Below are 12,851 nucleotides of genomic sequence, written 5' to 3' on the forward strand. Positions count from 1 at the left end.
CTCGGAACAATACAGCACATAGACCAACGGAAAACACATTATATATAGGTATCATAATTACTATATCCAACACAATCAACAAAGCAGACACGGGTACTATGCATGTAGCGTGGAATCGTCATGACCTTGCGTGATCGGACTCTGCGTCGACCCCTTCTCGGACTCCATCATGCTAGGTCCTAAGAAATCTGGAGGAGCGGTGTACACCGTAGGGCTCACATCGGACAACCCGGTGAAGCTCCCTCGATTTGACGCGGAATGCGGGTGCGGAGGAGGGCTCCCGCTGCTGCTGCGGAGGCTGCCGTTGCTCCCACCCCAAGCGCCCCGACGCAGACGCATCAGCGCACTCAGCGTCATTTCATCCTCGATGTTCCCCATATCCACCAACTGCGCGAGCCCCGGACTCGACATGGCGTTGGAATGCGCGGCGCCGTGAGCCGCCGCCAGCGAGATCACCGAGTTCCGCGTACTCCATTCGGACCGTTCCGTGATCGGGGTCAGACTGGGTTCCCGGAACTTTCCCCGGCTGCTGAAGCTGCGATTGATACCTTCCACTCCGCGCGGGCCAAAATATCCGCCGTTCGTGAGCTCGGAGCTGCAGCTGCCGTGAGCCTGGGCATAGAACCCGAATTCCTGGCCGTAGAAGCCTTCATCGTCGTTTTCCAGAGCTTCCGCGTTGGCGGCTGCGATAATGGGGTCGTCGTAGAACAATGCATCGTTATCGTCGTAGCTGAAATCTTCAAACACTTCCTCGAACTCCGTCGCGTCCGACGGCTGGTCCAGATAAGCGTTCGTGTCGGATATCAGGTCCCGGTGAGATTCAAAGATCGGTCCAATACTGCTCTCGCCCAATGAGCGTTCGCTAACGCTGGCGTTACGCCCAAATCGGTCCTCCGTGGCCGCTTGACTGGCCGCTTGGGCTAACGCGTTGTGAAAGGCCTCGAGATTCTGCTCGGACAACACCCCACCATGGGACTTGGCCGATGCAAGTTTCGTGGAACCGTCCGTTGCATGGGCATGCTGCCTTGGGACGGTGTTGTGATATTCACTGGCCATGCTGGGCATATGTTTGAGTTCGCCATTGTATCCAATGTCCGAGTTCAACTCATCATTCTCGGGCAGGGTTTCTGCGGGAACGGGTTGGACCGGCTTGCGCTCGTAGAGATGGCTCGTCTCATCGTCAAAAATTGATTCATCAAACGTTTCGCCATTGGCCTCGGCGGTCAGGTCGCCAAACTCCCCATCATCAAAGTACAGGTCGTCGTCGTCTTCAATAACCTGCGACAGCGGTGGATGCGGACCCGATATCTCTTGTGGAGGCTGTGTCGATAGTTCTTGCGTCGGCTGGGGGCTGCCATCCGCACCATTTGAACCAGAGATGTTCAAAGGGGAGGGAGATAAAGCCTCCTTTATAGAAGCGTCTTGTTGAGATTCATTGCCTGAGGCTGGGGTCGCGGTATCTGGCAAATTCGAGGTAGCCGATACACTGGACACATCCAGCACAGACAGCGTGGGCATGGTAGGAGGCTCATCACCTAGCCAGGACGTGTTCAAGATGTGACCAGGGCCGGAAAAGTTCACAAACTCATCATCTTCGTCGGCGTCCACATTGACACCAGGGATCTTTTCCTCCAGACCATCCAAGTCATCGTAGAGCTCGTTGTCAAAATCATCCTCTTCATCGCTGAAATTGGCCCCCTCGAGCTGGGCCTTGGCCCGTCGAGCCGCCTCCTTCTCCTTGTGCTTTTCTTCGAGGAGTTTCTCCTGGGTTGAAGACTCCACCCCGTTCATATCAAAGCTGAAGCGGGAGGCGTTGCTCTTCAGATGTCGAGGTAAGCCCGCCCGCTGACTGGGCACTATCTCGATCGTATCTGCGTCCTGCGACGCGGCCGGTTGGGGCCCTTGGCTGGTGCTCGTCTGCGCACCGGGCCCTTCATTCTCCTCCGGAATGTTAGACGGAAGGTTTCGCGCAAAGACCGGAATGGAACGAGGATCCCGGGCGTGCTCTGACGGATTAACCAGCAATGACGACTGCAGGTACGCCTTGTTCTCGACCTGCAGCACCTTCTGGTCATCCTCAAAGTGCTCCCTAAACACGGGAGAGTGTTCACTGTATCTCTTCCTCTGGTCTGCGGCCTGCAGCGTCGCCTCATTTGCTGGGGGCACCCCACTGACAGACTGGGACCGGTCATGCGCACTCGTCACCTCATGGAGCAATGCCGGGGTCGCAGATAAGTTGCGTCGGGGCCGGGGCGCAGAGAAATCGTGCACAATGTTACCTCGAATCCGCGGGTCGTAGTCGTCAGGGATGGCGGGCACAAGGTTCCGGCCACCGATGTGCATGTCCTCAGCACGCAGGCCTGCAATCTGCGAGGAGCGTCTCCGCGCCAACAACGCCATTGGATTCAGCAGGTGCAGCATGGCTTTCCCTGATTTATGGTGACCGTGTTCCGCTGATACCTCGCGGTCTGCTTGTCGGCGGCCGTGGGTACCGTCATACTTGTACTCCTTCTCCTTCTGTGACGACGGAGCGTGCTTCTCTGCGGGGGAGGCGTCCGGGGACGCCTTGAAACGAAGGTGACTAGAGGGAGCCGCGACTGCAGTAGATGATCGTTTGGAGTGACTATCCAACGAGTGGGGATGAGAGGTCAAGAGGCCTTTCCCGAAGGAGAGCCGGAACGGAGAGCTGGGTTTGGACGAGTCCCCATCGGCGGGATCGGGACGGGATGGGGTGATGGACGGTTGGGAGTAATTTGACTGCGCGGTCAGCGGCGAGTCACGTTCCCGTTCCTCTGGACTGGATCGCGGTCGATCTTGTCGGTCCGATGTCGACGATTGTGGGACCGCAAGATTGGTGGACGAGGAGGAGGGCGCGTCGATCGTGGTGGTGGAGATGGTGACGGCCGTTTTGTCAAACTCGGAGTCCGGGGAGCGGTCATCCCCCGAAATGCGCGGACTGGAGGCGTCGGTGATGGCGGACGAGTCGCCGTAGGGTGCGCTCAACGCCGCGGTGGGAGGAATGGCAGGAAGTTGAGGCGGGTTGTTGTTGGCGGTTTTCACGGGGGGAGGTGAGACGGGAGAGGCACTCGAGCGGCGGTGGTCGCGACGCCAGTAGGAGAACACGGCAGGCGAAGGCATGGTTGGTAATAACAACCCCGGCGCAGCCGTGAGGCGTCTCTCTGAACAGGGTCAAGCCGTTCAGCGGCAGCCAGCGACGTCCATGGTGGTGTGCGGAGGAAAAGAAGACGATCGATAGCGATAGATAGATTACCTGGAGGAAGCGTGGGGCACGGCAAAGGCGGTGATGGTGGTGGTCGTATATTTAGAACAACCGCAGAACTAGTGCAGACCAGACCACCAGTCGTCTCGGGATGGCCATCAGGAGAGAAGAAAGAAAAGAGAACGAAACATTCTCAACAAGGGAAATTAGAGCAGATCGATCCAGACTGGAAAATAGATTTGACCGAAGAATGTACCGGATCCGGGCGACATTCCTCGTTTCGAGGCATTCATTATTGCATTCCATCTCGTGCCGCACCGTTGACCTGTCATCTCTCCCGATTAAGCTTAACATGCAGGACATTCATAGTACCTAAGTACTAGTTACTTAGGCACCTAGTAGTATACTCGGATAGGAAACGAACGTGTGAGAAGAATAATTGGTAAGAATAGATACTAGGTAGTAAAAATAGACACGTACTATACATGCAGCCAAACAATGCCAATCAATACATCGCTAATGTACAACAGAATCACCCTTCATGCTCCATGCCAATGCGCTCAAGAACAGCCAAACATGAACACAACAACTTCGATAATTAAAAATAATGGATAAATAAACAAATAAGTCAACGGCACTTGGAAAAATAAGACCCGCAATGCAACAGACGCAATGCAATCTTATACGATGCTCTGGCGCCAGCGGTCGATCATTGCGCGCTGGCCCGGATCGACCTCCGGACGTATCATGTTTCCGCCGTACCCCGGAGGCCGGGCGTAGCTCAGGTGGCTCATCCCGAGAACGGCATCGGTGTAGAACGTATTCGGATGCACCATTCCGTGTGCACCGGAGTCATTCCGCATGTGGCCCTGGTAGGGGAGGGATCCCGTCGACATTTGGGGAGCCGCGGGCATGGGCAGCTGGTGAACAGACAGGCGAGCGTCGTAGGACTGTGAATGAGTCAGTCCCCGAGGCGTCACCGGCGTCTCGTTTCGGGGCTGGTGTGTCATCGTAGATGGCCGTCGCGCGTGCAGGAGATCCGCCATGCTTCGGCGGTATCGTGGGATCTTGGCGGTCGAGTTGCGTTTAGCCTCCACTGCTTCCTTCTGAAGACGCGCGCGACGCTGGGCCAGGGTTTCATCCTCCGGCGCAGCCGCGTCCTCCTTCTCTTTCTCCTCGCGTTCTTGCAAATGACTGAGCTCCGCCATGATCTCGCTCGCAAACTCACTCTCGGCCGCCGTGCTGGTCCGGTCCTTGGCGCGCAGTCGCTGCATCCGTTGAGCCAGGGTTTCTTCCTCTTCCTCGCTTTCAGGATGCTCCGGCTCCGGTGCATGCCGCGAGTACATGGTCGTGGGACGCTTATCCGGGGTTCGGGGAGGTGGGGGAGGCTCTCCGCGGAGTCGAGCACGACGTCGGCTCAGGGGTTCGCTTTCTTCCAATTCTCGTTTCTCCATCAGACCCAATGGCCGGTGATCGTCGACTGCGGCCTGTTTCTCCGGGTACAAGACACCGAGAGGGACGTCTTCATCGTCATCATTGTCGTTCTTGTGCGCCTCGGGATCCTCCCAGGCCAGGGTGACCGGTCTCTGTCGTCGGTGCTCACTCTGTTTCTGGGCCACTGCATCTAACTGCAGAAGAGTAGAGTGCAATCCAACTGAAGTAGCCGCCGTGCGTCGTCGTTGCTTCAGTTCATGTTTCCGGAGCTCCAGTTCGGCCAGGAGCGTGGTGGGAGGGCCCGTGAAAGGTAATCCATCCTCCGCTTCAGCTTCTTCATCGCCCTGAGGAGCATCATCGCTGCTGCGCTCACGACCGGGCTCATGAAGTGAGGTGCCTTCGTGCATATTGGCTGCTTCCGCCTCAGTTGGGCCGTCGAGGCGGTGTGAGGCATCGTCGCGGATGTTCCCATCTGACTCGCGGTTGTCCAGGCTGACAGTACTGTACGAGGCGGGTTTCTTGGATCCTGGCTTCGGCTTCGAGCTTCCATACACTTCCGAGCCAAGGTGGCCCGCATACGGGTGATCCGTGAAGGCCGTCACTGGGGCGTTCGCAGAGGCATCGAGAATGCTGTCCAGAGTCGCCACCGCAGAGGCCTGTTTCACCTCAATATCAAGAGAGGCGGGTGGTGGTTCAAAGAAGGCACTTGCGCGTAGTTGTGGGGGTGGGTCCTTGGAACGGTCCTCTTTCTTGGGCTCGTCGGTGTCGCCCTGTTGCGGTCCAGCGAGCCATGGGGCGGATTTTCGGTTGGCCGGAACCGAGGTCAAAATCTGTGTCCGTCGCTTTTCCCTCTCTGCGGGGGACGGCTGTGGTTTCTGGGATAGCTTGGGGGGAAGGTTCAACATCATCGGGACCGGCGCGGGATAGTAGACCATGTTCTCTCCCGTCTGGGGTTCCTGGTAGGCTTCCGATCGACTCGCCAGAGGAGGTCTTCGCAGGGACACCTGTCGACCCAGTTCGCCCTTCTCGTCATGGACGTAGTGCACGCCATCGAAATCGGTGAACAATGTCCTGGCTTGCTGGTAGGTGTCATTGGAGGCCGCCGAGGAGGGTCGGACCACCTCATGCTCCAAGAGATAATTATATCCATCGTGGTAAGGGGCCTCGTGTCCATCGTGGGGCGACATCTGTGTGGGAGGAGATATGAGTTCCGAAGAGAGATTGAGAGGACCATGAGGGTCGTGTTCCGACACCTGGGCCAGACGGGAGGCCGACATGACGGACCCCTGAGGAGAGGCGATCATGGGTCTTGAGTAGAAGCCATCGTGGCTTTGGGGGCGGATAGGGCTAGAGACGGAGCTAGCGGAACGGCGTTTCTGCTCGCGGTCTATCTTGCGGATCTCGGAGCCAATGTCCGCGGAGCTGATCCGCTCGGCGCTTCGTTCGAGGCGCTCGACATTGTTCAGATAGGCACCTTGCAGGGATTGTAGATCGGGCGTCGGATGACTGAGAGGGACGGGATCGTCGGAGATGGGGGATCGTAGGGGCGGTTCGGGGGAGTCAGGGTGGTGGGCGACAGCAGCGGTGGAGGTGTCGAGAGGCGGAGGAGGCACGCGACGGAGGCTATTCGATCGTCGCTGATCATCATAATCGTCTTCTTCGACCATATCGTAGCTGGTGGAGGTTATCGAACGGATCATCGACCCTAACCGGCCCATGCCCGAATCCTCGGTGCTCCTGGCTGGTTCGAGATAACTGGAGCCTCCGATATGGTCATGGTCCAAGGGGAGTTGATGAAAGGAGGGCCGTCGTTTGCGGTGCGGCGAAGAGGCGCGGGAATCATCCGAGTCGGACGGGTTGGAAGCGAGCTCATGATCGGCCTGGGAGACGGCATTGTAGGCCATGTTGGATGGGAGTGAAGGGGGAAGACGAGGATCCAACGGCCATCAGAGGAAGATGGGAAAGAGAGTGAGGCTGATGATGATGATCAAGTTTTTCGTGGAGGTTGGAAAGAGGGGGAGGCAAAGATAAGAAGGGAAAAACAAAAGGGGCCGAGACTGAATCAGGCAAGAAATCAGATGCAATCCAATCAGGCAGAGGAATGCAGCAGCAGAAAACCTGGAAATGTAGTTGGCACTCTAGTACGAGGACTAAGAGATAGACAGTTAGTCTCTGTGCCTGATCCAGATTCTTCCATTCTACGGAGTACTGTCTCAGTACTAGTAGTCAATAGTAGTAAGGGACAAGAAAAGAATGAACTCCACAGAAACCTCGGCTCTAGACTCCGCCGATCCACCCGTGCTAAAAATAGCCCAACAAGAGAATAGATTCTACTGAAGTATATTTCTGTACTCACTGTACGTTTGGCCAGTGTCCTAACCGTCGGACAAATTCTGAAGTCAACGTTTTAAGATGAGAAAATTCTTTATTCAGTAGGGTCCCTGAAACCGACGGATGTACTGCTAGGCATCGTCGTTCATCTAGCAGACGATACCAAATGCTACTTCTGTGAACAAGTGTGTTCTCTGAAATCCACATCCCTGCTAAAAAACGATCTTGGTGTCTCTCTATTTACATACTGTATATAGGAGCGTAGACACAGAACAGTGCGTGGCTAATGGCAATGGATATGTCACGCTACAATCTCAGGCCCTGCCTCTCCGATATATCGGATGAACGGCTCTACGGAAATGGTTTAGACCACCTCTACTAGATACTTACTCCTAACATTCTACTTAGGTACATATCCATCAAAGCCCAGGATGCTATCAGATGGGACAGGTCTTACACAGGAAGGCACCGCCCAAGCTTCGGGTAGGAAGGCAGTCGTTGGCTTTATAAGATACCTAGGTACGTCAGAGGGCCTTTCCTCTGCTTCACTGTCCCCCATGTTACAACACTCTTATTCAAGCATTATTTCTACTTGATTATAGCATTTCTTCTATTATCCGTTTTCGATATGTTTTCGAGTTCTCCCGATTCGGACGAGCCTCCCCGTCACCGCTACAAGCGTCTACCCGCTGTTGAACCTGAGCCTTCCCTTCCACGTCCTACGCTTCACCGTCCACGAGCGGGTAAATTGATCTTTCATTGCATGGTAAGATCTCTGCTCATTCAGCAGATACGCAAATAACATGTGGAGCCGGAAAAGCCGTTCCTGACCCTCCACGTTGCAATCTACCGTCCTGATGAGAGCACTTCGCACGACCGTTGGGCACTATATGTGCGAGAGGGTTTTGACTATACCGTTTTCGAAGTTATGTTATTGGAGAGCCCCAACATTTCGAACGCAACGTCGACGCCAGAGACTCAAATGACTCTGAAGAGCCCCTAGAATTCCTGCTTGTTGCTGTGCTGGGCCGTGACGAGGCTGTGAAAGTCAAGCATGCTGCGGAAACGGTTCCCCTATGTAACGAAATGCCCGAGTGGGATTCTCGCGATTATCTACTCGCTGTCCTTGACCGATTAGTAGAGAACGAGGTTCTGAATGAGGAGGATGACTATTACATAGAGACATGGACCGCATTGATGGGAAAGAAGCAGCAGGAGCTTTGATGCATTACGGTCTCTTCTATCTGCAGCATGGATGCACAAGCATTGTGGAACGCGTGTCATGTCTGAACCCCCTCTATCCATTAAGGCTATTTCTGTCAGACATAACGAAGTGTCCCAGATCTACTAGCACATTCATTACGAGTGAAGCCGTTTTAAGTGAGTCGACAATACTAAGGTTGGTACATTGATCTAGTTATTATCAAGCTTCATTCGAAACCGAGAATTGCTAGTCAGCAACGTGTTTATCACGAGATTCACTGTGTCCGGCTCCAATCCCTCCAGAGTTAGCGTACTGAGACGAGAACCATTGTGAGGTTCGGCCGTCGACGACGTCGGCGGCCTAGTTGGGTGCAAATCGTCGCTTGCATTTGCGTCTAGGGCTTGCGAAAGCTCGTCCACCACCAAGGCTGGGTCGAGATTCTGGAGAAATTGCAAGTAGTCCGCATCAGAGGTATGCACTGGCATTGTATCCTCGCATGGAACCAGGAGGTCTGCGTAATCCCCCTGCAGGTCTGTGCTTCTCGAAATTTGATAGTCAACCATCGCCGTCGTCGTCGCCGTCTGATCTGGGGCCGACTTCACTGGTCCGCCTAGGGCTGTATCTTGCTGTTCCTGCTGGGGCACGGCGTCTGTCCAGCTGATTTCAGGTAGGCTCTCATCATCGATACTCGAGAGGTCCTTAGGGCTGGTTGCTGTGCTGTCGCGCTGTCTGCGTTGTAAGAGAAAGTATCTGAGCTCGCCAGGTCCCGTCAACGACATTGCCAACCTCACCCAAAAAGAGGTTGCAGGAGAAGGTATATGCAAGAGTAACAAAGACGGACCGGTTCTTGATATCAACCGTCGATCGATCTCGAAACGTAGTGGTCGAGATTTTACTCCAGTTGTGACTATACTCCGCAACACGCTGGAGAAGGGTACCATCCTGCTCCTCAGTCCAGGGACTGTGGCTTACGTCGGGGTTGAGGGCGTATCGCCATCTTTTGGAGCATTGATCTGCATTGCGAGTTCGGACTACCTCTGCGACTTGGGTCCATCTGTCAACACAGTCGCATTAGGCTTCCCCATTGCTTTGTTTCGTATAAAAAAATAATAGTAAGGAAGGGGGACGATGGATATACCTCAAGCCAAATGTATTCACCCCTTCCTGCAGTCGGCCATCCTCCTCTGCTGTCCATGTGCCCTTTCGGATATTAGGGCCGATCTTGTGCCATCGTTTACGACAGTCCTTGTTCGTACGGCCTGGAAGCTTTGCAGCAATTGTATTCCAGTCGTTTACTCTGCCTTCTGCTCCTGCAATTGATATTAGATTCTGTTAGGGAGTCCCATCGGAGAATCGAGACGGGCATTAAAAAGTCGAAGACAACAACAAGACAAACAGAGATAATACAACGGACTTACCTATAAGCTGTGACTCTGATTCTTTGTGGAGAATCCTATCTTCTTGCTCAGTCCACAATCGTCGTTTTTGTGTGGTCATAGTTGGCGCCACGTCTGAATCACCCAGTTGGCACCTGAGCGCTCCAGATAGAGGCGCAGAAAGGGATAGGAAACTCGATTAAACCAAATGTCCAACAAAGTAACAGGATCCGAAGGATCCTGTGGGTGTAGTGTAGCCAGCAACTGTGTCAAACCTTCTGGTGGCTGGCTTCTCAATAGTCCATAGAAATTGGACAGTGGGGGAGGGGTGGGGGAAGGATGATATTAGAGAAAGAGGCCTGTCTCTACATCGACAACGCTTTTGTTGGTTTGATAACGTACTAAAATAATAGTAAGCAGCCATCTTCATACGTGCTTTATGCAGTGCTGGATGGCTTTTGTTGCAGTTATCCATAAGCACTTATATCATCTAAATCTGCAGTAGCTTAGGCGCAGGGTGGCTACAGTAAGCTCTAACAATTGTGAATGCGCCTTTGATATAGGCAACCAACATCATTGGGTGACGCTGAATGTTCAAGATCGAACTAAAGAGCTCCGAGTACTCCGAACAGCGTAAGCGAGCCCTTCTTCTACCTTCTACCTTTCCTAAACAGCATCCCGCATCGTCGGCCCGCTAGTGCTGATGCGTCTATACTTCGGAAGCCCAATGGGACAGAACTGCCCCATTCCGGCAGGATCTGGTGGCTTGGTACCGCCTGGGGTCTCATGCCTCTAGCGCCTCTAGCGCCTCTAGCCTGGTGCCGAACTGCATGAAGGCAGGGGCAGATGGCCACAAGAACGGGCAGCCTCAATCCGATCAAGAAGAAAATATACATAAATTACAAGCCCAGGCTTGGCGATGAGATGATTAATATGCACAATACCCAACTTCTTTTCGGGAATACGCGCTGCAAGCGTGGTTACAATCATTGGATACATCATCCTACCCTTGCTGTGTGGTGATGCTGCAGTAGTTTCAGCTCTACCTAGCCTCGGCCTTGCCGACATGATATCAATCGCAGCGCCATTGCGCTTCATATCTACATCTCAGATTTCTGCTTCCCCGTGGGGATTGGGGCCTTTGATAGCAGAGTGTCAGAGTGTCAGAGTGGGCTGGAGTGTGCTTGTTTGTGGAAACACCGTAGTGCAGGGCGTACGTTTAATGGCCGTTAAGGGTAGGAGTAGCTAATGTGGCTCTTCTTTTTGTTAGGTCAATTTATAAGCGTTCAAGTGTCTCCCAAATTTCAGCCGGACCGGATATTAGCACGACGCAACTACCGAGCTGAGCCATCGAACTATTATCCCTATTTTATGCATTCGTTTATCCATTAATTGATTGAATTATTACTTCACTTGAACTTCAGCTAATATCCTTGTTGAAGGATTATTATGTACTTGATTTCTACCGTCTATTGAATCCAGGCTACTATGCCGATGGCCACCTATTTACCCAGTTATCCAGAAGAACAAAGCGTGTGCTCCCTACTACTCCCACTCTCCTCTTGTCTCTTTCTCATCTCACGCGTGGAATCGAATATCTCGTTCAGAGACTCTATGAGTCCATTCCCGGCCTGTGACCCTCCGATGCCGAGGAGCTACGCTGCTACCAACAAGGATGCGATTCCTTTGTCGGTTAGAAAACCCACCATTATGACCGCTCAAAAGTTCCGTATGTAGTTGCTAACTGCTCTTTACTGGTGGGATACTCGTGCAGATCGGGTTCCGTATCCAACTTACTCGTGTCCGCCATCCGCCAACAGTCCCAGGGTGCCATGCATTCAGGCATACCCTAATGAGGCTCACAGTCCAGTACCTGCGTAAAGCAAGCATCGTGTTATCAGCCTCGTGGAAAATAGCCAGGGGAGGGGACAGGGAGGCCAGGCCACGTTCTGGTCGTAATAATTCGTTGTCTTGCAAGGCTGACTGACGGCCGAGTATGTAAAGTTCGTGTTTGCCAGTCTCGAAAAGAGAACTCATCAACCTCCAACCAAACAGCTATTCATCGCTACTTTATTCAATCCAAGTCATTCAACATGACCGCTGCCTTGCCCTTGGTGGCACTTGCGCTGGCATGCGCGGCCTCAGCTTGAGAGGCTGCGGCGTAAACCTGTCGTGCTCGATGATCTCGATGTTCTCAAAGCCGGGCAGTGGGTTCGCGGTCACCTCTGCCACGACGCGTGGAATGTCCTGGACGATAATTCGCCCCGGGAGATCGGGGTATGGCTGTCTCACTGCAATGCTTTGGTGACCTCTAGACCCGCCGATATCGACAAAGAGCACGGTAGACTCGTCTGATGGACCTATCTTACTGGGAAAGTCTAGAACATCGAGGAAGATAGGCTTGGTTTCCCGCTGGGTGGACATCCACATGTTGAAATTGACCGAGTAGTCCGGGTGGCTTTCGAGCCACTTGAGGAGATCCTGGTCGGTCTGCATACCCAGGTGGAAGGCCGTCTCATTGGGGTTAGAAGGGTTACGGTAGTTGGTGCGGCGCAGGAAGTGGGGGAAGGCCAGCATGGACCGGCCTAAGACATCCGTTCTGCCCTCCTGTAATCCACAAGTTCAAAGGCGTGGAAGGTATTCCCACTGCATGTATACCCCATATCTTCCCATTTCTAAAGCAAGGGCGTCTGTGACGTTGTTGGCAACAAAAATGTCGGTGTCCAGCTGCGATATCATACCCACAGACTGATAATACCGCAGCAACCTCCCTAGTGAACAAACAATAAGCGGTGGTTCACATAGCCAGGAGGATCACAAAGCGGCAGATACTTACTCATTAGAACAGGATCGACCTTGGCTTCGGTGGCCAGCTGAGCCTGGGATGACAGGCCGTCGCGAATCATCTCAAACAGCCGGAGATCTACGCCTACCTGCGCGAGGCCCACTTGCAAGGGCTACAGCGGATGTTATTGTAGCTCTCTAGTACATAGTGCATGGCCCAATACCTACTGCATATGCTATCCGATGACTGCTGTCCACAGGGATCTCCATGGCGAGGCTGAGCTTGCGGCCGGCTTCGCGCAACCGGCAACGCTCCTCATCCGGCAGCTTGGGCTGCTTTTGCAGCACGGCGTCAATCTGTTGGAGAAAAGTAGCAATATCAGGAGTGGCCATCGTTGCTGATCTGGTATATGCAACGTGCTGAGCTGTCCACCAGTGGGCTGCGTTTTTTCTTTATCTGGAAGTGGGCTGCCGCGACAACCACTACCTCCTGGACGTTACA

General features: G+C 53.7%; 4 protein-coding genes across 4 annotated transcripts; all 4 read right to left on the reverse strand.

Moving 5' to 3' along the window:
* Positions 1-96: 96 nt before the first annotated feature.
* Positions 97-3,138, reverse strand: ATEG_03912 (uncharacterized protein; the record flags this gene model as incomplete). Its single annotated transcript, XM_001213090.1, has 1 exon — positions 97-3,138. The coding sequence occupies one exon, from the start codon at positions 3,136-3,138 to the stop codon at positions 97-99; it is 3,042 nt and encodes a 1,013-aa protein (XP_001213090.1).
* A 762-nt stretch (positions 3,139-3,900) lies between these two features.
* ATEG_03913 (uncharacterized protein) lies at positions 3,901-6,558 on the reverse strand (the record flags this gene model as incomplete). Its single annotated transcript, XM_001213091.1, has 1 exon — positions 3,901-6,558. The coding sequence occupies one exon, from the start codon at positions 6,556-6,558 to the stop codon at positions 3,901-3,903; it is 2,658 nt and encodes an 885-aa protein (XP_001213091.1).
* Positions 6,559-8,398: 1,840 nt separating this feature from the next.
* On the reverse strand, positions 8,399-9,686 carry ATEG_03914 (uncharacterized protein; the record flags this gene model as incomplete). Its single annotated transcript, XM_001213092.1, has 4 exons — positions 8,399-8,939; positions 9,031-9,243; positions 9,328-9,499; positions 9,608-9,686. 4 exons carry the CDS (start codon positions 9,684-9,686, stop codon positions 8,399-8,401), a joined length of 1,005 nt encoding a protein of 334 aa, XP_001213092.1.
* A 1,967-nt stretch (positions 9,687-11,653) lies between these two features.
* ATEG_03915 (uncharacterized protein) lies at positions 11,654-12,742 on the reverse strand (the record flags this gene model as incomplete). The annotated part of the gene is made up of 4 exons (XM_001213093.1): positions 11,654-12,172; positions 12,224-12,336; positions 12,402-12,522; positions 12,578-12,742. 4 exons carry the CDS (start codon positions 12,740-12,742, stop codon positions 11,654-11,656), a joined length of 918 nt encoding a protein of 305 aa, XP_001213093.1.
* Positions 12,743-12,851: the final 109 nt, after the last annotated feature.

Source organism: Aspergillus terreus, genomic scaffold (assembly GCF_000149615.1).
Source record: "Aspergillus terreus NIH2624 scaffold_5 genomic scaffold, whole genome shotgun sequence".
NCBI classification, from domain to species: domain Eukaryota; kingdom Fungi; phylum Ascomycota; class Eurotiomycetes; order Eurotiales; family Aspergillaceae; genus Aspergillus; species Aspergillus terreus.